Raw genomic sequence first — 25956 nt, 5'->3', positions numbered from 1 at the left:
TTTGACTTCTTAAATGAGGTTCTGTTAATCTTATTTCTCTTGATGCTGCAGAAAGTTGAGATCCAGCACATTCACACACGTTGTGTAATTATTTAAGTGCATTGTCACAGAGAGCAGACAGTGAACTGCCCTTCACTGCTTGATGATTAAAATGATGTTGTGTGTCAAACGTGTGGTTGGAAGCAATGAAGCAAAATCAAAACATCTGACTGAGAAACCAAATTATTTGCTCAAGTTCTCATCTTTCTGACTGAACATGAAGGCAGCAGCAGACACAGCTCCTTCCCTCTCGTCTCTGAGTCCCTTTAAATCCACCAGAACACCATTTTTCAGCTGTTATGAGCTCTCCCTGAGTAGATGTTCCTTGTTTTGTGTTCTGTCAAACTCCAGCATGAAGCTGCGCTGCTGCTCCGCGGATGCATCCATCAAAATGACCCGCACAGCTCCGTGAATGCATTCAGCGATCAGAGCTTTAATAATTGCTGAGACGTGATCAATTGCAGCCTCGCCGTTGGACGAGGACTCAAGAACTATTCATCAAAATGGGACATTTTTGAATGAATTAAAAATGCATCATATCGTGCTCGTATTACTTAAACCAGCAGTTTTTACTTGAGCAGCTGGGAGGCAGAGGAGGTGAGCAGATCAGCAACCCAACTCCCTCATTTAGTCAGGAGAGGAGAGAGGGAGGAGGAGAGGAAAGGAAAGGCAGCTTGTTGTCATGGAGGAGTCAGTCTGTCACACACACACACACACACACACACACACACACACACAGAGTTCTTAATGCTGTTTGCATGTCTGAATGCAGGAGGTGAAAAAGCTCCGGGCTTCATTCTGACACATCCATTAAAATTACATCTTCTTATAATGACTAAACACTTCAGCAGCAAATTAAAACTCTGAAATATCACTTTCCTGTCAAATTGTGTGTTTTGGATATTGCCAATTTAATTGAGCGAAGCACAGAAAGCAGCAGCAGGTTGTTCTGGAGATGAATGTGTGGAACAAACGGAACAAAGAGGATCGGAGCTGATTTAGATTTACACACACCGAAGCCTCTTAACCGGAAAGGCTTTAACAGCTTTCATCACTGATGTAATGGTGACACGCTTGATGGGTTTTGCAGACATGTGTAACGTTTCCATGGTGATATTTATTTTTTTGCATTCTTTTTTTTAATTGCAGACTCATTTATTCTCCAGAAAAATAAGTCACAGGAAAAGCCAACACTTTCATCTTTGGAAAAAATTCAAACTTGCACATCATTAATTCATCACTGCTTGTTTCTGGTTTCTGCTGAAACTTTGAGGCGGAAAGTTCGATCTTCAGGAGACAGAATCAATGAAACCACAGCGACTGCTTCACGGCCACCGGATGATGCAGACACGTGCAACCCCTGTTGAAATAATTCAATATTGTAATAATAGTATTCTAGGTCTTGGGTGTTAAATTTAAGGAGTTTTGGAAGGATGTTATTAAAAAAAATCTCTGAAACGTATAAATACTTATAAAGACTCCCGTCCATCCTCAGGTGTTTTTATTTAACGTATCCAGATCATATTTTTAAAAACAAAACACACGTGTGCATTGCAAGAAAATGCTGTTCAATGATCTAATATGGAAAAAGGATGGATATTGTTAGGAAAAACTGATATTAAAAATATGATTAAAAGAGAGACAGTAATCTCCAAGAGTACAAAATATTTATTGATCAGTCCACTGGAGCTGCATCATAAACATGTCAATATATCAGACTAGGACTGCTGCTACATTTTCTTTAAACACATATGAAACATATTTTACTGCATAATATATCTTATTATGTTGTATCTCAGGTCCTTTACTCTATAAATACACAGTTTAAAAACACTGTACAGGCTGAAGAATGAACCAGAACATCAGCAGCAGCATTCAGTCATGATGACAGACTGCAATGTGTTCGTGAACAGAGACGTCCTCAGGACTTCTCTCCTCTGTCCGTCCGTCCGTCCACCTGTCCATCCCAGAATCCTCCACCTTTCATCCAGAGGACGGATCACACGGCTCTCATTCTCTGTAGTTACACACACACACACACACACACACGCACACACACACACACACACACACACACGCACGCACACGCACACACACACACACACACACACTCGGCTCACATTAAACGCACTCGTTCAGCGTCTGGACAGGTCGCCTCCTGTGAAGAAAATAATCAGAGAACTAATGAAGTTCACAGTTTCTCACGAAAATAAAACACGGATCAAAGAGAAAACATCTTCGTCTGCAGGACGAACGACTCAAAAACATTTTATCTTCATCCTCAAAAGAGTCTGAACAGCGGGACCAGATAGTTTTTCATTTTTGCCCTGATAGAGAAAACACAGTAGTTTCCTATGTTTTCCACATGGGACACATATATGACACATGTTTACCACATCTCTCAACATATGATCATTCACATGACACATGGGATACATGCTTTTAAAACTCTTTCATGGTGTAATGTGTGAAGCCCATGCAGATTCCCGAACACATTTCACATGTGTATGAGGTCACACGTGATCACGAGTTTCTGCACATGTGAAATTCAGGTGTTTTTTCTGTGACTGTATTAAAAAACTATTAAAATAAATTCGCAGAAAATGTATCAAACTTATTGGAAATACATTTAAATATGGAAATTATGCAACAAAATCAGCAGCAGTTGGAATTTTTTTTCCATGTGAGTCATCTTCAGTCTTCAAGTGTGTGTGAGGGAGAAGAGAGCATCGAGGAGCAATGAGAACCTTGTAGTGGCAGTTAATGTGTGTGTGTGTGTGTGTGTGTGTGTGTGTGTGTGTGTGTGTGTGTGTGTGTGTGTGTGTGTGTGTGTGTGTGTGTGTGTGTGGCTATCGAATGCTATCAAAGATTGATGGCAGTAACAAGCAGACCCTTCAGACGTGACGTCCGCCGTGTGCAGCGCTGGGAGGGGGGCGGGGGAGGGGGTGTTCTGTGTCGTATGTGGCTACATCCAATTAGCTCACGCAATCAGCCATGTTGATGAATGGATTAGCACATAATTGCTTCTGAGGTGGGATCCTTGATTGAATTATTCATGATGAGAAAGGCGAACGCATGTTCCACGAAGATAACGATGTGATCTCAGACATGTGGGATGTTTGTGTGTCAGTGAGCGAATGTTTGTGTGTTTGTGGAAAGTAACGGAGAATTTTTATAATGAGGAACCGACATCATGGTCGAGTGATACTGTGACATCTATGACATCAAACTCTCTCTTACCACAGTCCAAACAGTGATGTCACAGCCCAGTCAATGATGTCACAGCCCAACCAATGATGTCACAGCCCAACCAGTGATGTCACAGCCCAGTCACTGATGTCACACTGGCCCAGTCAGTGATGTCACATCCCAATCAGTGATGTCACAAATCAGTGAATGCTGTTAATGAGACATGAATGAGGGTTTGTCAGGTAAATACTCCAGACACCTTGAGTCCAGCTATGAAACTTAATTAATCAATTGTCATTTGCATTTCATGGGCATAACGATGTGACATCACTGATTGTCCAAGACCGAAGACGAACGTCGGGTCAGGAGCACCCGGGTGGGTTTTCTGTCAGCCAGTCATGTGAGTGCAGTCCACCGTAAAATGTAATCATGTTTCTGGCTGGATGATAAATACTTTTTTTTTTTTCTGGCTCACATTAAAATATGTTTTTCTTTTAACTTCACCAAATTAAGTGTATGTAACGTGCATGTCTTGCGTGACACTCCCGGACTGTCCCTGTGGGGAACACAGTGTGTGTCTGTTGGGTCTTTGTGGACATTTTGACATACATTTAAATGTCACATGAGAGTCGGTCCGTTCTTCCCTGTCATCCCTCACCTTGGCAGCTGGTGCACTCACAGCTGTGAATGACCGGCAGCACCACCGGCTCGCTCTCTCCGCTGTCACACTGCAGGCTGAGGAAACGGACCGGGTTGTCCGGGTCCAAGCGGTAACTGCAGCACTCACACAGCGACTGCAAGTAGGGCTCCTGGGTGGAGACAGGAAGGAGGTGGGAGAGGAGGAGTAAAAGGAGAAGCGAGGAGGTGAAAGGAGAGCCACAGGGATAAGATGGAAGGATCCAATTAGAAGATTGGAATATGACGAGGAGGAGGACGGTTATGAGAGACCATCCGAAGGTGAGAAGAATATGTGTGAAACAGAATAAAGATGATGGAGGAAAGAAACGGAAAATGTTCTATAATATGAAGGTGAATAAGTCAGAAAGGAGAGTTTAAAGGGTCCGACAGACACTATTTACAATGAAGAGGGAAAAACGTAGCTGCAACACATCAAAAGGAATATTTACTTCCTGCGGTGCATCGAAATCACACCAGAGTTCACAGCTCATTCGGAAATGTTTCCTACATCGAGAATGAATCAAATTAGGATCGTTAATGTGAGTCAAACTGCAGAATGAACCGCCACTTAACTTTTTAGCTTCTTTCAGCTACTTCTTTTTACTTTGCTTTAATAAATTCACATTTCACACGTTAGTCTTTAGCAACAAGCTCTGACAAGTCCAGTGAACATCTGACAGGACTACAGATGTAGTTAATGACAAGAGTTGGATATTTCTGTTGGTTGAGATCAAAACAAAGCTGAAAGGACAGTGAGTTCCTCAGCGGAACCGGTAAACGCAAACATTAATCCCAACAAATGCTAATATCACACATTACGAACACATTAGCCGTAAAACTTCAGGTTGTTGTGAAGTTTTTCTGCTTCTAATGGGCATACAAATTACGTGAGTCATCTACACACACATCAGCCAGTTTAAAGCTGGATTCAAAACATTTTTGACCACTTGGGGGCAGTAAAAGCAACTGTTACAGCAGACCTAAAGAAGTATTAGCATCCATTTGTCATCAGGTTTCTCTCAAGTCGGATGTATTCAAGTCTGACATTCACTTTCATTTCAGCTCTGATTTGGTCTGCACCACATCCAGAGGAAAACATCTGGTTCTACAGCTGTTTAACTTTGTCTGTCTGACATCTGTTACCAAGCTGGGAGCTCACAGCGAGATCATCAGTGCACTTTTACTGAGAAACCATCTAAGTTGGAGATAAAAAAAAACAAAAAAAACAATGAGCTGAAAAATGCTAAAATGCTTCGTCTTAAAGGAACTGCTGTGTCAGTTGACAACTATCTGTGTCTTCATCGCTGAGAGTGACACCAGACCACTAAGACTACTTCTACATTCAGCTGGCTGAATTTTAAAATGCTGTTTTTGTGCAGAAATAACATACCAGGACGTTCAGCTTGTCTCTGAGAATACCTCATTAAAATGTCAAGGCAGGAACAGCGAGTCTCCTTCTGGAAGACACACAAGCAAACCAGCCACAGAAAACCAAAGAAGAAGAGATGGTATGCTGTTTGGAGTTCAGGCTTCATCACAGAACAACCAGAATTCAAACTGCTGCGGATGTCGTTCCCTAATTAGTACCAACCTGAACCAACACTGTGGATATGACAGAATATTATTTAAATATATTGATTAGTGCAGCTTTAGACTATTTATTAACAAAATATTATTGCCTTTTGATTATAGATAGACTGAATTATTATAATAAATAGAGTTTAGACAGCTAGAATAAAATACCTGCACAGTTTTGGGACTTTGATAACAATTTAGCATCGAAGGTAGCTTCTCTGAAGTTTTTCTCATTTGTCCAATTAATGCAGAGGAAGACCGAGGGAGGAGAGAGAGAGACGGTGCCAAAGGTAGCGAAGGATGAACGATAAAAGAAGGAGTGCCCGATCAACAATTCAAAAACAACTGCAGCTCCTCTGAAGAGTGGAAGATATTAGTGCTTCACCCACTTGAAAAAGTCTGTGTGCGTCTGTTTCTCTTGAATCTACTGGTGAATTTCTGCCTTCTTCACTCCTGCTGATCAATGAAAGGGGAACTTCTCATTGCTGCCGAGTCACCGGTTACCATCCCTGGTTGCCACAGTAACAGGAAAGTAATGGCAGATTTGGCTGAGCTGTTGTTTATTTTTACTAATCTCCCACCACGACTGACTCTGTATTTACAGTGGAGACGTATGGATGCCAGGGAAGAACAAAGTCGCCATGGCGATGAGGTTACCGGGATGAAAAAAGGACCACACATGAACACAGGAGACACAAAAAGACAGACTCACTAATAGTGTCAACACATGACCCCTGCAGACCGTCCACAGCAGCTTTATTTAGATTCATGGTGACTCAACTACTAAATGATGTACTGTTGTTTACCTGCTTTCATGTAATCTATATGAACTGCATGTGTCACTGTAAGCACAGATGACAGGAGGTAGACCATCCTGATGGCCTGTGTTTCTCTAAGATGAAGGGAGAAGACAGCAGCTCTTGCAAGCAGCACTGAGTTCCTCCAAAAACCCTCATTTACTCTTTGGGAGCAAAACAAATGAGTCATTTGGCTGCACACTGACCTCTGAAGCAATGCTCATTATTTTCATGTATATTGTGAGAACTGTTCTCATTAATGTTTGTAGTTTTGTTCGGATTTGACTGTTTTTGGTAAATTGTTGGGAATTGAAGTCTGAATGTAATGAGCCTTGTATTAAACACTAACTGTAGAGTCTGACATTACAGTCGACACTATAATTACACACAATGAACTGTGCAGCCCTCGTGGGCTTTATGCAAACAATTACAACCAACAGCTTTTTTTAATCGATTCTTCGTCCTTCTTCGTCCACTTGGCTGCTTCATTGATCTTCACCGTGTTACCAGCTGTCACTCATATTGACGTCAATACTCGTCAATATTTCTTCAAGGTGCTCAGAGAGTCATATCAGTGTGTGTGTGTGTGTGTGTGTGTATGTGTGTGTATGTGTGTGTGTGTGTGTGTGTGTGTGTGTGTGTGGATGTCTCATGTCCATACCTCCAGGATGACATCGGTCCTGGACAGACAGCGTCCCCTGCAGAAGCTGACCTCCACGTTGTCTAGCCGACAGTCTCCCTTGGTGATGTTCCTCACCTGGACATGGCGACGGCACTCCGGCACGGGCTCACCTGGAGGAAGCACAGGAAGAGGAGGAGAGAAGGGGGAATTCAGGCAGGACAAAAGAGGAAAACATGAGACAATGAAAATGAGAAACAATGAAACCAGAAGAAAAAATAGCAGAAGGTCTTTTTTTTGTATTTGCGTGAAAAGAAGTAAGAAAAGGAGAAAAGGAGGAGACGGAGGCAGGATGTTGTCTGCAGAGAGCACAGTGACATTGGCGTGCCCCTCACAGCACGGGAAGTTTCCTCCACTGGGAGACAGATTAAAGCCCAATGTAGGTTAAGTAATGTAATCTCTCTCTAATTAGGAACTGCAGCGCTCAGTTTTTAGGTTCTCATAAAATGAATGAACTGTGGAACATTCAAATCCATTGAGGTGGTTTAGAACTGATATCGTGTCTTTATATGGAGCCGTTTGTTTCACCACAAGTAGGATTTAAATTCTTCTATTTTACATTACCGTGGCTGAAAAAGCTTCACTAGCTGTTGTCTTTTAATGATTTGGTTTGATTACATGCATTAAAGCCAGTTATCTGTTTTCCCTTCTGATAGAAAAGCTGCTGCAGATTATTTTTCTCTTCATACATTTATTCAGGGAAATTAAATATCTCTGGTGTTTTTTGTGACATGTTTTTCTGCATGCTGTGTGCTGTACCAACCTGGAAACTGCTTTCTGCACATCGGACAGCAGCTGCCTGGTTCCTCCACTTTGACCTCCCCCTGAGGACGAGACAGGATGTCTTATTACCATTCATTCAGTCAGTCTCAATGAAAACAGACAGGTGCATAACACAACACTTGTCGTCACTCTATTAGACAGATAACAACTTTCATCAGGTGTCCCGACAGTAAACACATTATGTAAAACATGAATCTGAGCCACAAAAACATTCCACTTTAAAAGGTCTGTGCAATGTTAACAAACCAAGTCCAAAACATGATCATAAACATCTTTAACAACACAGCTTAAACAGTAAAAAAGCATCTTACTCACAGGTTGAGGGAATTATTTTGCACTAGAATTAATAAAATAACTTGAAAGTAGATCTAAAACAGGACAAATTAAAAGTTCTTGGAAAAACAAGCAGGTGGACGTGGAGTTACAATTATTTAAAGGTCCAACAATTGCTGAAACAGATGAAATATAAGATATGCAACATCAGATGCATTCATCTACTATCAATCTTGAATCAAGTCTTCATCACTGAGAGAATCAAGGATTCATTTAGACCTGAGATATCGTGGATCACAAGGACCAGAGTTCAGATCCAACATATAGGAGAGTCCAGGAGGGAGGAGAAAGAATAGTCAGACATAATGACATACATGCAGTTCTTCCAACTAATAAGTGATGTGAAGAGGTGATGAGAGGATGGATGGAGAGAGACAGAACATCAGACAGACAGGAAATGAGACGGGAAGACAAGATGAGACACTGAAGAGAAATAACAAGTCAGGAGCGAAACATCGTGACCAAAAACAGTGCATGAGGAAGACAGTGAGGGAAGGACAGACAGACGGAGACAAGCAGGATGTCCTGAGATGTCCCAGTCTGAGAATAGCTGCTGTTAGCATGCAGTAACACACACTGTTCACCCTGAGGACTCCTCCTCCCACTCTGCACTGCCGCCAGCCTCCCCTCAGGGATGCAGGAGCCCACTCACTTAAAGGGTGGGAGGTCATAAGAAGGACCATTGGAAGTCCTTCGTGTGTGTGTGTGTGTGTGTGTGTGTGTGTGTGTGTGTGTGTGTGTGTGTGTGTGTGTGTGTCAACAGTCCCCTACTGCACAAATGGTGTGAAATGTGGTTTCACGGTCATTTTTAAAGAAAAGTCCACTTGGCATTAAAATGAAGGTCAGAGGAGTTCCCGTCGTCAGCGTGCTGAGATGTGTGTCTGCTACAGAAAGAAGACCTGAGAGCAGTCATTGTCGGAGAGGAAAACATCCTGATGGCTTTCATCTCCACAAGTGATAACACAACCTTTAATACATCACCTTGAAAATAGGCTCCCAGCAGAGAAGAGGAAGCAACACTAAGAGATTTCAATTTAGAACGAGCAAGGTGCTTAACTGTAAGCCGACTCATAAATAACAGAGTCCTCTGACAGTCACCAGTTCTGGGTCTGTCAGCAGAGGGAACGGTGCATTAAATGACCTTTTCATACCGGCCGGGATAAGGAGTCCTTTCACTGAGGCATAACTTAGTGCAGTCAGGAGAGGCCGGGGATTTGGAGAATGCGGGCAGAACTAGTTCCACAACCCGGAGCCCTCCAGAGACAGAGAGCTGCACACCCCACAGGTGGAGCTCCGCTCGGCTGTCGACTCTGAGAGCTCGCTGTGCACTCAGCCTCTCCTTTACAGTCCTGGACGTCAGCAGAAATTATTTTTGCCTTCATACAGTCTGGTGCACTAAAGATATAAATTCAGCTTACTGTGTTGAGGAGGAGACAGTCGACTTTTCTGCAACGACTTTTCTGAACTTCGTCTCCGGGGAGAGAAGTCTGAGTCATTTAAAGGGTCCGTTCACCCAAAACCACACACAGAACATTACTCACTCACGTCTGGTGCAGATAGTCTGGGTTTTATTTAACCACAAATAAAGAATAAGAAAAAGACGGCATTCATTTTCTCTCATCCTCAAGAGATGTGGAATTTAAGGAACCCAGAAAAAATCAGATAAATACAGATTATATTCAGCTTGTTATCTTTTTTGATTTGATTTTATACACTTTATTAATCCCCGAGGGGAAATGTCTTCACTACAGCAGGGGGGCTCTCAGGGGGGAGCTGCTGCAGCAGGCTGCCACTAGCGCGGCGCCAGGTAACCTGACCTGAGGTGCATGTTTTTGGATGATGGGAGGAAGCCGGAGAACCCGGAGAGAACCCACGCAAGCACAGGGAGAACATGCAAACTCCTCACAGAAAGGCCCAGGACCGGATTCGAACCCAGAACCTTTTTTGCTGTGAGGTGACAGTGCTAACCACTGCACCACCGTGCCGCCCCAATTCCAATCTGATTTAAACATAGACGGATGTGACCCAACAAGAACAAGTAGAGAAGTTTGAGTTGGCATCCCACCATCGCTTTATTTTGGTCAAATAAATTCACGCTAATTAAATTAATTTCCTTCGCAAGCATCCTTTTACATTCTTTCGTCTCATCTTGTTTTCTGGCTGCAGCTTCACGCCGTGTCTCTCTACCTCAGACTGAAACAGATCTATCAAACAGCTAGTCACACTTTGTACAGGTATGAAAGTCTGAACTGAATTAACTTCACATCTTCTAACATGATGATCCTGTCAGGTTTTAATCTGTGCGGTACTTTGGTTTATGACCAAACACACTTCCTTCACTTCTACTTTGTATTTAGAGCTAATTAGCAACTGTTAGCGTATTAGCATGACGGTATCTATTGTGTGAAACACTTCTACCTGCTGAACCTCAGCAAAAACCAGTGAAACAGATGAGTGGTGAGCGTGAATGTATATGAAGTGAAGACCGTCAGGAGGGACGAGCAGATGGCAGAAAAAAAAGCAAAAACAAAACTCAAATAAAAAGAGAAGAGCCACTGATAAAAATGATCAAAACATAAAATTGATTTGAAAATAAATAGATTTGTTTGCCTCAGGTTGGATATATTGCATCCATCTGTGATTTGTCTGTCTCTACACTGATACAATGGAGATGAATGCAATTTCATTTGTGGTGAAGTAAAACCAAAACTATCTGCGTACTGCAGACCGTATAATCTGATATTCAGTGCAGACTATAGCAGCCGAGGAACGAGAAGAGAAGACGAGAGGACAAGAGAGAAGCAGCACTGTTGCTTAAAGAGTTTCAGTTCCAGAGCAACATGACGACAGCCTCAATAGGACGCCATAAAACAATATTTATTTTAGTACGCTCATGTCACGGCGGGACAGAATCTGTCTTAATGCTGCAGAAAAAGTTCCACCAGTCTGAAGGACGACAAAAATGAATTCATACTTCATGTGGAGTTTCTTGGTCGGTGTCTAGTTGTACAGACTTCATGCATAATGAACTGTCTGCTGCTGGATAAGCAGGTGTTAACGCCGGTCTGAGACACCAGCAATGGAAACACAGAAAGTTAAAAGAGGAATCTGGCTGATTGTTACTGAAACAGGCTCAAAATTGCAAAAGCAACTTATATTATACTTCACATGCTGCACGGTGAACACGTTGCATTAGAATGAAACGGAATTACGTCGACGAAGAAAGAAGAGTCGGTGCACAGAGGAGGCAGAAGGACATGATGAAGAGCTCGTGGGAGGATCGGCCGGTCAGGTATCGATCTGCTGCAGCCAGAGAACATCACACACTCTTCAGGGAGCGAAGCTCCTCTCTCGCTCGGAGTAATTCAGACGTTTGTGGCCACCAGAGACGGCGAGTGAACCGTGGCCCCCCGGGGTGCCAGCGGAGGCTGAGCGGGCCGATGTGTTCGTCTGGGAGACTAATGAGAAGCCTCAGCTGGGTTTGGATGCAGGAGACGCACAGACGTCTACTGAGGAGCAAATAACCGAGACAACAAATGGAGATTTCCTGCAACTATGAACAAATAGTGATGTCAGGAGTCTGGACTGTACTTTGTTCTGCTGTCTACATACTGGGGAGGGTTTGATTTCACCACTATAGGTCTGATAGTGTAGCCTCACATCAAGGCAGAGAAAATATAAACATGGCCGTGACTTTAATTTATTACCATTCCATCAGGAGAACAGAGCAGATCGGACGCGCAGGAAGTTTGTTCAGAAAAATATACAATTCTGTGAAAATCTTCAAAATAAAACACCTGTGTGCAAACCGGTCGTAAACAACTTCACTACGTCACCGTCGACTCCCGCAGTCTCAGTTTGGACAAGGAAGTCATCCTCCTCCTGCTACAGACACGGTGTGAACGAGTTCCACAATAAACAGGAGGATTCATGTTTTTAATGACTAAAACTCAGCAGCTGGATTAACTGTGTCTGCAGGCTGCAGCACAAAGTAGGAAACGACAATAAACACACAACGGACAAAAAAAGAGTCCGTTTAACAACGTTTACCTGATAGAAGAACAGAGATCAAGAAAACATGATGAAATCAGGAAGTAAGATAAAACAGGCAGATAAGACGCTCCACGTCCGACACGCCGCCGGAGGAAGATGAAGCCGCTCAGAGGACGGACACGTCTGCAGTGAAATATGAGGGTCAGCCAAATTCAGTGGTTCCCAACTCTGCAGTCGGGACGGCCTCAGGGGTTCACACGCTTTAAGGATTTAAGGAGGGACAAGAATTTAATGACGACTGAGATAATTAGTCGGACGGGAAATCCTCTCCTACTGTTCGGGTAGTTTTGGGCATTTAAAAATGATCCAAATTAAAATTGTGATAATCTGTGTGTTTTTCCAGTAAGATTAAAAGGCCTATGACTCATAAGACATTTATTATGTCATGAAGTAAAAGGAGTTGCACACAGAAAGTCCGTCATAAGAAGAGGTTAGAAGCAAACGAGTGTGTGAAGCGACTGGATGAATTTACCGAAACTCAGCATTTGTGGTTGAAAAGATGCAAAGACGCATCAGAAACATGAAGACTGTTATCAATTCATCTGATCATCCTAAAGGATCTCATCTGCCATGTAGACGAGGAACAGACAACAGACGAGTCAGCACCTCTGAAGGTCACATGTTGATCCCAAACACTGACATCTACAAAGTATCAGCCCACACGTGTTTTTATTCATAAAACCACTAAACTACTGAGATGTTTCAGTGGTTAAATTCAAAATTTAGAGAATATGAAAGTCCAATCCAATAAAATGCACCTCACCATAATATAATAATGAACTGCACAACAACCTGAACACCGACATCTTCCTCTGAGGGACTTCATAGTTGCACTAACCAGGTTTTAAACAGTTCATATACTGTGTGGCTGCTCGGTGTCACTGAACTGTGTGCAGTACATACAGCTTTCTCCTCTCAGCACTCACAAGATATTTTAATCTCTCTGAGACAAAATGAATTAATGAGGTTGAACTAAATACATAAAATAATGACATACCATGAAATGATAGAGATTTACCAGCTAGTATTGGAGATAATTCCTGCTGAGGGAACTATCCTATAAACATCTTTAGGTGTGTCAGGCTACAAATAGAAAGGATGTCAACAACCAATTTAAAGGCAACTTTTACAGGACTGCTGCTCTAATTCAATAAAATATTGTTTTTATGGTATTGAGAATTAGATAAAAACATATATTCCCATTTATTGAACTGACATATTATTAGTGCAATATAAAATGACATATCCTGTGATAGAATAATTCATCCATGACAGTGTCCCTATGATCTTGAACAAACTGTTGTTGCCTCCCATCCATCATCCATCAGTGATGTCATCGTCCATCAGTGATGTCATCGTTGGTTTGTGAACGTTATGAATCCTCCAGTTCAGATTCTGTCCGTCACCATCTTGATAGTTCGGAGCGGTTTGGAGCAGGAAGTGACCATATTTGGACAAGCTGGGGGAGGAGCCAGCGGTGGATCTGACCGATCTGATTGGAAACCTGACGATACTACGTCCCGCCCACCGATAGCTGTAACCTGACTGCACCACAGGCCTGTCAATCAAACAGACACGCCCCCAAAAACAGGTCTTCTTGAATCTTCTTTTCTAATGAATGAGGGATTATTTTCAGATGGACCTCCAGAAAACTAAGAAGAAGGAGTGACTTTAGCTAACAACACCGAGATAACTGATGGACACATTTTATTCACTTTGGATTTGATGAGAGAAGTTGAATGGGAGTCTATGGAGCCGGAGGCTTTTTGGAGCCGACCTCTAGTGGCACTCGCTGGTATTGCAGCTGAAGACACTTCTAGATCAGAACCATTTTACAGACCTGAAAGCTACGAACTCTTTTATATCCAGTCTGTGATGCCTCCCCATGTTGATGTTTAGCTATAAACATTATTCAGTAGAAAAATAACAAACAGACCATCAGACAGATTTAGAGTCGGTGTGTTCGTCTCACCTCATCGCAGTAAAGTGGAGGACATCTCAGCTGACACACTGTCCTCCCGTTCACACAGCTGCAGGACAGACAGCCCTGTTCCCACTCCGATCCGGCCTACACACACACACATACACACACACACACACACACACACACACACACACACACACACACACATACACACACACACGATCTATTTATTTTGTGACAGAGGTAACTATAACAACACAGTATACAAACATTATGTATTTATATATTTCTATCATGTGTTAGATGGTCATCATCAACACTTTATTTATTTATTTATTTTTATCCACTAAGAAGCTCCTGTTTGGTTCAGTGAGCAGTTTGGTGAACAGTCATGAGGTCTTTAAACCAACATGTCTTTATGTGGACATAAATCATCAGCAGCTGACAGACAGACAGAGAGACAGACAGACAGACAGACAGACAGAGAGAGAGAGAGAGAGAGAGAGAGAGAGAGAGACACACACACAGAGACAGACACACAAGCAGAGAGAGACAGACAGACAGACAGACAGACAGAGAGAGAGAGGGAAAGACAGACAGAGATACAGGGAGAGAGAGAGACAGACAAGCAGGCAGGCAGAGGACAAATGAGTGAACATTAGGGTCGGATGGAGGGAGACAAAGACAGAAAGAAAGAGGAGGACGGAGGGACAACAGGAGATTTGGATGGAGACCATGAGTTATCAGAACAAAACCACCAGAGAAGGGTTGTGGTGAGGAATTAAAGAGCATTAAAGAGAGGGTGAAAGACAAAGACCTGAAGAGGAGGGATCACCTGACCTCGTGTCAGTTTATGATTAATTCTCATAATCTTATAATATCCCCTCCTTCATAAATAATTCCTGGCAGGCTTGCCCTGTTGCTGCTCTCTACTGCACTTCCTCCATTATTGATGAGGCTGAGGACTGGAGATGCATTGCGTGTAATGTGGCCCGCGGGGCTTGTCACTCATCTTCTAATGGGCCCCTCTTCATGAGTAAGTAACACAATGGGAGTGAATGGGACGGAACGTAAACACCTCTGTAACAATGAGGCAGCACAATGGGACCGCTGGGACCTCTGTTCACTTTGGGTTAGCCTGTGAGTGTGTGTGTGTGTGTGTGTGTGTGTGTGTGTGTGGTTGAGTGTGTGAATGGTTGATGAGTGTGTGTGTGTGTGTGTGTGTGTGTGTGTGTGTGTGTGTGTGTGTGTGTGTGTGTGTGTGTGTGTGTGTGGTTGAGTGTGTGAATGGTTGATGAGTGTGTGTGTGTGTGTGTGTGTGTGTATGTGTGTGTGTGTGTGTGTGTGTGTGTGTGTGTGTGTGTGTGTGTGTGTGTGAATGGTTGAGTGTGTGTGTGTGTGTGTGCGTACCTCATGCAGGATGCCCTGGTCATGACAGGGGCAGAGAGCTGGGATGACACACACCCCCTCCAGGTTTCGGTAAAGCCCGTCCCGACACATGCAGCCCTCGGTGGGGCGGCTGCAGCTGACAGGAGAGGAGGAGTAGATGTCCTCACAGCTCCTCTCACACTGCAGCACCTCCTCCGACGTGCTCCTCCTCCACCGCTCCCCTTGGGGACAGGCTGAGGAGCAAATATAGAGCAATACAAAAGACAAAGTGAGTTGGTGGGGAAAGGAATGGACAGAAAATGAGAGCATTTCAAAGTGCAGTATTTATCAATATGACATAAATAATAAAAGTGATTACCAATAATAATTTAAATGTTTTGTTCTTTATGTCACTTGCTGTGACGTACGACTGCAGTCGGAGGTTTAAATAAACTCATCATGGACATGAATGTCATGGCAATATTTGGATTTGAATCATTTCTATGAACTGTTCTACAGCAAGAATTGATTTTAAGATTTTACTGTTGACTTTTAAGACACTTCACAGCCTCGCTCATCGACCTGCTTGTTCCATACAAACCGGCCTGTTAGTCTGACATCCTCAGACAAAAGACTTTTATCTGTTCCGGAGACACGTTTTAAAACTAAAAGTTTCAGTCAGAGGCTCCAAAAGTTATAGAACGAGCTGCCTGAGGAAATAAAGGTCAGTGACATGTTTTAAATCTCTTCTTAAAACATGTATTGGAGAGCCTTTGCTGATTTTAGTTGATTTTAGTATGTACAGTATCTATTTCTTTTATACTGTGTTTTAATTGTTTTTATGGTTATTTAACACGATCATTGAGTTGTTAAGGCTTGTTAGAATTCACTGGTCCTTTTCTTTTAATGGCTTATTTTATGTGAAGCACTTTGTAACTGGAGTTTGGAAAAGTGCTCTCCAAATAAAGTTTATTATTATTATTATTATTATTATTATTATTATACATGTGTGTTAAATATAGCACATTTATCATTTGATTAAAGGGTCTGTAGTAAGTTGTATCTTGACCAGACACTTTTTGCAGCCATCAACAAGCTTCTGCTGGATTCTGATCAATATTCTGGTGGTATTTGACTTTTCATGGCAGAAGAATTAGATTTCAGTCACATTAGTTGGTTTCCTGGCACGGACCCGACTTTCAAGCACAGTCCACATTTCTGACAGAAGCTGCCAGCTGTGTTCAAACATAATCACCAAGTTAAGACATTTTGGAACTTTTAGCACCACTAAATAATTGAGTTTATTATAACGGGTGATTGTATGTGAATTTTGATCTCAGAAGACCCATAATATATGACTATGTGTGCTCCAAATTCTTGATTATTAAAGATATACACTCACCAGCCACTTTCTTATGTACACCTTGCTCGTACCGTTGGACCCTTTTGTCTTCAGAACTGCTTTAATTATTAATTCTTGGTGTCGTAGATTCAACAAGCTGCTGGAAACATTCCTGAGGTTTCGCTCCATATTGTCATGACAGCATCACCCAGTTGCTGCAGATTTGTCGGCTGCACATCCGTGATGCGACTCTCCCGTTGCACCACATCCCAAAGCTTCTATTGGATGGAGATGTGGTGACCGTGGAGGCCGTTGGAGTCCAGTGAACTCATCGTCATGTTCCAGAAACCAGTTTGAGATGATTTGATCTTTGTGACGTGGTGCGTTATCCTGCTGGAAGCAGCCATCAGAAGACGGTCCACTGAGGACATTAAGGGACGGACACGGTCAGCAGCAATACTCAGGTAGGCTGTGGTGTTTAAATGATGCTCAGTTGGTACTAAGGACCCAAAATGGGCCAAGAAACCCCCCCACACACACACACCAAACCACCACCAGCCTGAACCGCAGATACGAGGCAGGATGGATCCACGCTTTCATGTTGTTTTCCGATCTTCTCCTGTCCAATGAGCCGGTGTGAATCCAGCCTCAGTTTGCTGTTGTTAGCTGACAGGAGGACCCGGTGGTCTTCTGCTGCTGGAGTCCGTCTGCTTCAAGCTTCCAGGTGTTGTTCAGATCTTCTGCATACCTCAGTTGGAACGAGTGCTTATTGGAGTTACTGTTTCCTTTCTATCATCTCCAACCAGGCTGGCTGTTCTCCTTTGACCTCTGACCTCTGACCTCTGGCATCAACGAGACATCTTCGCCCAGAGAACTGCGGCTCACTGGATATTTTCTCTTTGTCGGGCCGTTCTCTGTAAAGCTAGAGATGGTTGTGGGTGAAAATCCCAGTAGATCATCAGTTAGTGAAATACTCAGACCAGCCCGTCTGGCTCCAACAACCTGCCACCTTCAAATCACTGAAATCACCTTTCTTCCTGTTCTGATGCTCCGTTTGAACTTCAGCAGGTTTTCTTGACCATGTCTTCATGCCTCAATGCATTGAGTTGCTGCCATGTGATTGGCTGATCTGCGTTAACGAGCAGTTGAACAGGTGTACCTAATAAAGTGGCTGGTAAGTGTATGTTGTACGCTCATTCTTCCCCAGAAAAAGTCCAATGCTACCATTATTTTCATGTTCATGACGAGTGAATGGAAACTTCTGACCACAATATTTAAAGGTTCAGGGTTTCGGAGGATCTGTTGGCAGAACTGTAAGCTAACATTCATGACTATGTTTTCATTAGTTTATCAGTTGAAGCTAAGAATCATTGTGCTTCCATGACCTTAAAATGAGCCCTCATCTAAACAGCTCTCCTTCCATTTAGTTTGCTTTGTTGCAGCTCCACGTCTTTGCAGGAGTCCAGAAATCATATCATTAATTGTTTCGCATTTTTTATTTCGTGGCCACCGTTAGATTCTCTTACACACTTGGATGTTTAGAGTGTTTAGTTGGTTGTTATCTGCACGCCTGGTTGGAACCAGACCCAATTATACCCCATTAATACGGGTCTGAACACCCTCCTTAGAGAATCGCTGCAGTCGTTGCATCCTCCTGGACGTAGACCTCGGTTTAATTTGAACCAATCAGCATGCGCCGAAACCGGCTGACACTCTGCAACTACCTCCGTGTCCAACAAGCCGTTTTTTCCTGAGTACAGCATATTCTAAATGTTTTAATGAACTCCAGCAGCTTAACGAGGTGCTGAGAGTTTATTCTGCGCCGAACATTCTGCTCTTTTTTTCCGGTCACTGAGGGTTGAAAAGTGTCAACGCTGCGCTCGTCACTGTCACCAGCCGTCCAGTCAAAGTGAAGGAGGGGCGGGGCTAAAGCGGTTAACCACAGATACTGGTCTCTGATTGGTCCGCCCTTCACTCACCACAGTCAGGGGCCATGCAGGTTGTCGAGAGGTAGTTCAGGCCTTCACACGGGGCCCCTCCATACTGACTGGGCTGCAGGACAAACCTGGTGGACCTCTGTTGGCCTGAACCGCAGCTGGCTGAGCACGGACTCCAGGGGGACCAGCTGGACCACCGACAGTCCACTAGAGGGACACGAGAGGGTCAGACAAATAAATACAAACCAACACTTTCAGGACAGCTTTGATTTTACTTTCATTTACCTGCAACAGCAAAACAGAGGAACATCATCATAGGAGCAATATTAATCTGTTTGTCCAGGAAAATGAAAATACAATGCCCACATCTGTTTATATTAAAGACATTCTGCAACTGATGATTAGTTTGTGGTTTCTCAAATATCCACAATGTAGTAGTTAAGTGAAATGTTTCAATGGTTTTAGATAATGAAAAGAGACTCCCATGTTGGAAACGACCTGACTTAGCCTTTAACGCTGATCAACACTGCTCTCTGGGAAAAGAGAATTCACTACAAACAACAAGATATTCCCAAAACCAAAAGGAGAGAAGAAGCAGGCAAAGATTAAAATACACAGCTTAATCAGCTGTGTATTTTAATCTTTGCCTGCTTCTTCTCTCCTTTTCGATGGTGACAGAGAAAACCCACATGAAACCATGAGGATCACACGTTCAAGAGGACGTGTCACTCAGCTGTTTCTCTTCCGACTATTTGAAGATGGCATTACATGGTTTAGTCCAAACTAAAGAAAGATGTGTTGGATGACCTCCCATTAAGATGTTCCCAAAGATCCAAACACAGTCGTTCTTAGTGTAATTCTGGACAGCACTGATGGATGGGCTAAAATCTAATTGTTACAAATCCTGTTTGTGGTGGCCGTTAAGTGAGTTACCCTGAAACCAGATCGTCCATCATAGAACATTTGGATTGAAACACAAGCTTAAATTCATAAGCAGCATGTGTTATTTAAAGAGTGATTTTTATTTGAGTTTCTTTTGTAATAAAGATTTTTAATGCACCTAAAACTTGAAAATTTGAAGGCAGCTGGAATCCAGCAAAAAAAAAACAAAAAAAAAAAACAGATGTGAAGTTGATCCTGAAATAAACCTTAAGAATAAAGTAAAAAAAAACAACAAAGATGTCATGACATGTTTATGAAACAACAAGCCACTAATGGTCTGTGCCGGCTGTGATTGATGTGACTGTCAGTCAGTTATTTGAGCCAACTGTTCCAGCAGCTGTTACGAACTATAGATAGGTTGACATGTCTATCACAGACCTGACAGTTCAAACAAACATGATTGCTGCTGTTACCTTCATTGCTAAAAAAGAGAGAGGCACTATAAAGTGCAAGAGAAGCAGCTGTGAGAGAGCATCACTCACCGTCACAGAGCTCTGACGTACAGTTGAAGACTCCACCTCGGCACACGCTGGACAAGATTTAAAGAAAAACAAGAGAGTGAAGTCAGATGAGGGAAACATATCTTGGTTATTGTATTATTGAAGAGTGAGACACCAAACCAATCATCACGTCACACGGAGGGACCGATCCGACTATATTACATGACCGCTGTGAGAATGATGAAATGACTTACAGCATGTCTGCTGCGCACCAGACTATCAATTACAGCAGATATCATAGTGACAAACTAGACTGTTGAGAGCACAGTTTGACTGAGACAATGAAATTCAAGTCTTCTGAAGCTCCAGAAAACTTTCAAAAATGAAAAGTGAAAGGAGCAGCATTTTAAGATATGATTTGGTACATGTGTCATAAATAAATCAGACCACGATCAGTGGATCAGACGTCGCCTGCTGATCACCATCAGAGGGTCTTTTTCCACAGTAGCCGCTATGCTCTGCTGGAAGGCCGTCCTATTTAATCCAGTAAATTTTAAATGAGTGGTTGGATGTATTTTCTTAAGTTTTAATGTCTATATAGGATGTGTGTCATGCCCCAATTAATGAAAAGTTTGGTTATGAGGACTTCTTAGGTCATACAATATACTAATTACTTTAAATCTTAACAATGATGATTGTTATACTAAACATTTTTACTGAGAGTAGGGTGACTTGAGGTCAGAATGACCTTGACCTCTGATCCCCCCCAAATATAATCAGTTCATCCTTCCAAGAACGGGACAGATGGACATGTAATGCCACTGCATGGAGGCATTATAGTCAAAAACTGTACAGTCTGCACCAAAATATCATACACAAAAGATCAAGTACTCACTAAAGTTAAGAGAAACAAACCAAACACAAGACTTATAATTTCCTTCTTAGAAATGTGTTTTCAGGTGATATTTAAGCTTCTGTTACGGGTACAGACACCAGTGTGGACTGATACAAGCCAGACTATGTGTTACAGTACAGACCTAAAAAATTATTCATAAGGTTGATTATCGTCTGGTTCAATAATAGACTCAGGTGACTGGAGGAGAGTTAGATTTAACAAGCACAGCCACTGTGACAAATGTGACACGATGTTCTTAACAACGGAAGGAAGAATACTGACGTTAACAGGCAAATTACCACAAAAGAAACAACGGCAATACAAATTAAAAAACGCTGACGCCACTTCAGTAGAAATGTTTCGTTAAAAGACCCTGAAATCACCATGGTTAACTCCTGAATGCTAAGAACGACGGGTCTGAGAGAGGCTGAACTCTCATAGAAGAAGGAAGTACAGGTCCAGCCTGATGTTCCCTCAGGACTCCTTCAGAGTATGTGGCCTGTGAGTTAAGACAGTTCAAGCTACTTCAGCGGGCCAGATCCAGATGGGAAAGATTAATCTGCTTCAATGAATATATAAACCCATGTATAGTGTCTCACCAGGTGTTGCAGAGGTGCTCTATGACTGTTCCAGGTGCTGTGAAGTCCTCAGTGCTGGCGTTCCAGCTTTGGTAATCAGTCGGCAGAGAGAGCGGTGAACAGGGACATTCAGCATGAAACACACAGGAGCCTCGATGCAACACCTATGAAGGACACAATGATACTGTTAAGAACCAGACCTGCCGTCCAACAGAACATTTTACATACAAACGAAGGGAGGCAGACCTGTCCGGGAGGGCAGGTGCACCCCGGCGAACAGGGTCCAGGTAAACACTGAGTGTGTGGCCACAGGTCCTCACAGCTGTATGGACAGGAACCTGAACACTCACTGAACACCTGCCCGCTGGGACACCCTGCAAAACACACAAAGAACACACACCAAATTACATCTGAGTTTATTCTTCATAACTACTTCACAACTTATGTCTTCACGGCAGGTTGGTTCAGTTACATTCAGAATTGAACGAGTCGCGTGGTATTGTGTGCGTACTGCTTTCGGTGTGTGTTTGTGTTACCAGGCAGGCAGCTGTTGGTGTTACAGAGAGTGTGTTGTTCGAGGGGTCCAACGCAGGCTGTCCCACCAAGCTCTGGCTCTTGAAGGAGCGTCTTGTTCCGCATTGACGACCCTCCACCACACGTGGCGCTGCATTCACTCCAAGTTGACCACTCACTCAACAAACATCCAGCTATGGAGAGAGAGGAAGGAGAGAAATTGAGGACTGACAGGTATGAACAAAGACAACTTTCAGCAGGTTAAATGTTCCTATTATTGTGCATTAGGGTGTTTCTACCACTTCAGACCTGGACATGATGGCAGATCACAACTTTCCGTCTGTGTGGTTTCAGCACAAGAGGGACCGCCCGGCGTCTCCTGGCAGTGGCGTTTCCTTGTTGTCCGTCCATGTCCACACGATGCAGAGCACGAGCTCCATCGGCTCCAGGGCTCGTAAACTGGGCAGGGAAGCTCGGTGCACACCAGAGTGCCGCTCTCACACACACTGTAGATGGGAGAGATGAAAACGTTATCCCACGTTTAGAGGAAAAGTAAGGTACCCAGGGTTCTCACACTAAGTCAAATATCACATTCCCTGACCAAAAAGTTGAAATTTCATGACTTGATGAACAGAAAACTTCTGAGCAGACAAGAAACAGCCACATTATTTTATTGGCATCAATTTACAAGCTCACAGGGGTTTTCAAAGTAAATATTTTCACTGCTTAAACCTGCAGCACAATTATGGTCACACAAAACTCGACCCTTCAAAAAAGCTTATGGACTGGAAGCTAAATTCAATCGTCATATTTCAATGGCCTGTTGGCAATCTTTCTAACTACACCTGTTAGTTGGTTAATATGTTAAAGTTGGTCTGTAACGGTAGTGAACTGTCAACTCGGTATCTGGAGCTCTCGCATTACTTTCACAACAACAATACTGCTGATTTTAGTTTCTATACCATATTACACATAAAACGAGCACCTTGAAAAAGGTTTTATACAGACTGTGCAAGATGGGAAAGTTACACAGTTATTCCGTCTCCCCATGCAGGAACATGAAAAAAGACTACATGGAAAATATCATATTTTGATAAAGGGCAACTAAAGTTTAAACATGCAAACAAAATACCCTGATGTTCCAGGTCATGGCCCAAAAATGGTCAAATCCCCTGAAGTTCCCTGTCAAGAAAATCTTTTTTATAATTCCCTGATATTCCCTGAACCAAGGGAACCCTGGGTATCTGAAATCGAATCAAAATTATAGAAAGAAAGTGGGTTATAAAGTCTGAAAGTCTGCTCTAAATCTGAGACATTCTCTATGACAGACCAATATTTTTTACAAGCTCAAACTATTCTAATTTTATCCTTCATCTCCAAAAAAAGTCGAACTAAGATGTTCTCACCAGGTGTTACAATCATTTATAAGTTCTTCCCTTGGGTTGAACTCCAGCGTTCCATTGCCTGATGGGATACCACAGCGACAGTCTGCCAGGGGTACACAGTGGTTGCCCTGCAACAATTGACCTTCTTGGCAACGACAGCCTGACAAAAGAGAAAGAGAGAAAATAAAAGAGAAACAGAATTGAGAAACGTGCAGTTTATCCTCTGGGCTGATCCAGTAATAAAATAATTAATTAAGAAGCAGCCATTAATGTTCACCTGGGTGACAGGATCCTTGTAGACACTGCACATGCTCCCACAAGTCAGTGCAACTGCGAGGACACTGATTGGCACAGCTCTCTTGGTAGGTCCGCCCCCGATCCTCACAGCGCTCACCTAGGAAATATTGATAATCAGTCTGTGCCACTCTTCATGAAATTGAAATAAAAGACTTAATAAAAAAGCTCACCGCTTGTGTTGCCTAACTTGATTTATGTTTTATTGATTCACAGATAAAATGTTATCACCAGAGAGAGCGGTGGAAATGAAAATAAAAATAAGGTGAGCTGAGGCGACACAGGAATACACTCTGAGTTAGCACGTTGAAAAAACTAAAAATATTTTAAAGAGACAGCAAATATTGTGATTGTTGGTATTCCTCTGATGACCAAAAATCTACAAAAAAAAATGCAAATTGTGTGAAAATGCAGTCACATTTTGTAGATATTATAGAGATTACGTAGGAAATAGTTTGAGATGAAAAATAATTTTTTATTTTACGTTTTCAACGTTTATCTGTTAACGCTAAATTGCTTCTAATGCTATGCCAACAAATACATGATGTGATTTCGAAGCCATCAGTAAAAGTATAACGTAAATTTTCGGAATGACTTTGAGCCAGTGATGGGAGATCGGAGCAGAAATCATGAGAACTCGTCCCTTGGACTTCATTAAAAGACGATCAACTGTGTCCTATAATAGCGGGAGATGTGACACTGATGTTTGGCCGAATAGGAAAAATGAAGATGTGAAGTTAGAAAAGCAGGTATGAGTGCGCAAGCCTTGTGACTTTCCAACGTTCAAAAGAAGATGCATCAAAGTGTCATCAGCATAACGCATGAATATTGGGTTGTTTGGTTTCCTTGTAAGAGATGTGGGGTGGTTAGAAATTTTTTCTCAGGCAAAGACTTTTCTTTAAGCAAGTTGTCGTGGCCGAGTGGTTAAGGCGATGGATTTGAAATCCATTGGGGTCTCCCCTCGCAGGCTCGAATCCTGCCGACAACGAAGGGCTGGTTCCTTTAAGTGCTTAATACTCACTTCATTTCTTAACTGAAAATGGTTTTCTCTTACTATGACAACTGTAATTGTGGTTCTCATACTCGACCCTGATTCAAAGCTTCTGAGAGTCACGAACAGCAAAAGCTGTCAGGTAAGACATTCTAAACAGGGAACCAAGAAAGGAAGCTCTCAACTTTAAACAGAAGATATATCGGTGTGTCATCAGCAAAACGCTTGAATGTTGTCTAGCTTGGTTGAGTTGTAAGAGAATTGCTTGATTAGAAATGTTTTCTCAGCCAATTTCGACCTTTGCAGTTGTTGAAGTTCCATGTACCTTCTGCAATTGACGGAATTTCTCGTACTGATTCTCAGAATGACACCTCTTTTATTTGCAATAAAGGCAGAAACGAGACCTGTTTTTCCGCGGACGCCTTTCAGGGAAGCCAAAAGTTACTACTTACAGAGCGATGGTGGTATAATGGTGAGCATAGCTGCCTTCCAAGCAGTTGACCCGGGTTCGATTCCCGGCCATCGCAGCTTATTTGCTTCTCTTCCCTTTGGCAGCGCAAAAAGCTTTGTGTGCTCGTCAGTAGCAACATGACTACGCTGAATACAAAGCAAAAGGCTGGCGCAAGAAAGCATTAAGCCAAAATTAAATGCCTTTGTAGAACAAGTCACCGCTTCAAAGAACTAAACTGTTGAGGACTTCCAAAGAGAGCTTCTATGGATCAGGGCGTCGCAAAGAAGCCGAAGGTTCAGAGCAAGAAATGGCCATTTAATCACTTAGATCATATTCTTGCAAAGGGTGATGACTCCGAAAACGCTTCAAAAGGACTATTTTGCGCGAGTGATGAATGATGTATGTGTTCATTACACTCGGCAAAAAAATAACAGCCATAGTAGTTGTCGTGGCCGAGTGGTTAATGCGATGGAATCGAAATGCATTGGTGTCTCCCCTCGCAGGCTCGAATCCTGCCGACAACGAAAGGCCGGTGTCTTTAAGTGCTTGAAACTCAGTTTATCTGTTAACGCTAAATTGCTTCTAATGCTATGCCAACAAATACATGTTGTGATTTGGAAGCCATCAGTAAAAGTACAACGTAAATTCTCGGAATGACTTTGAGCCAGTGATGGGAGATCGGAGCAGAAATCATGAGAACTCGTCCCTTGGACTTCATTAAAAGACGAGCAACTGTGTCCTATACTAGCGGGAGACGTGACACTGATGTT

General features: G+C 42.7%; 1 protein-coding gene and 2 non-coding genes across 3 annotated transcripts in view; 2 read left to right on the top strand and 1 right to left on the bottom strand.

Annotated features, from left to right (window-relative positions):
- Positions 1 to 1689: 1689 nt before the first annotated feature.
- sspo (SCO-spondin) overlaps positions 1690 to 25956 on the bottom strand; it is a 100104-nt gene continuing 75837 nt past the window's right edge. Inside the window, exons 105-118 of the mRNA XM_069151234.1 lie at positions 23728 to 23844; positions 23472 to 23610; positions 22375 to 22571; positions 22089 to 22259; positions 21799 to 21926; positions 21574 to 21716; positions 20122 to 20168; positions 18740 to 18904; positions 15461 to 15672; positions 14099 to 14194; positions 7721 to 7781; positions 6940 to 7070; positions 3887 to 4037; positions 1690 to 2197 (exon numbers count right to left, since the gene is read on the bottom strand). Coding sequence (XP_069007335.1) covers positions 2175 to 2197; positions 3887 to 4037; positions 6940 to 7070; positions 7721 to 7781; positions 14099 to 14194; positions 15461 to 15672; positions 18740 to 18904; positions 20122 to 20168; positions 21574 to 21716; positions 21799 to 21926; positions 22089 to 22259; positions 22375 to 22571; positions 23472 to 23610; positions 23728 to 23844 — 1781 coding nt within the window. The 3' untranslated portion in view covers positions 1690 to 2174. The remainder of the gene's footprint in view (positions 2198 to 3886; positions 4038 to 6939; positions 7071 to 7720; positions 7782 to 14098; positions 14195 to 15460; positions 15673 to 18739; positions 18905 to 20121; positions 20169 to 21573; positions 21717 to 21798; positions 21927 to 22088; positions 22260 to 22374; positions 22572 to 23471; positions 23611 to 23727; positions 23845 to 25956) is intronic.
- Positions 24651 to 24732, top strand: trnas-uga (transfer RNA serine (anticodon UGA)). The gene has a single exon. It is a non-coding gene; the product is annotated as a tRNA-Ser (tRNA).
- On the top strand, positions 25191 to 25262 carry trnag-ucc (transfer RNA glycine (anticodon UCC)). Its single transcript has one exon. It is a non-coding gene; the product is annotated as a tRNA-Gly (tRNA).

This window comes from Embiotoca jacksoni, unplaced genomic scaffold, assembly GCF_022577435.1.
Source record: "Embiotoca jacksoni isolate LCO1_2020_lvr unplaced genomic scaffold, fEmbJac1.0.p SCAF_17, whole genome shotgun sequence".
Taxonomy (NCBI): domain Eukaryota; kingdom Metazoa; phylum Chordata; class Actinopteri; family Embiotocidae; genus Embiotoca; species Embiotoca jacksoni.
The sequence above is the reverse complement of the archived record's forward strand: the minus strand, read 5'-3'. Positions and strand labels throughout refer to the sequence as shown.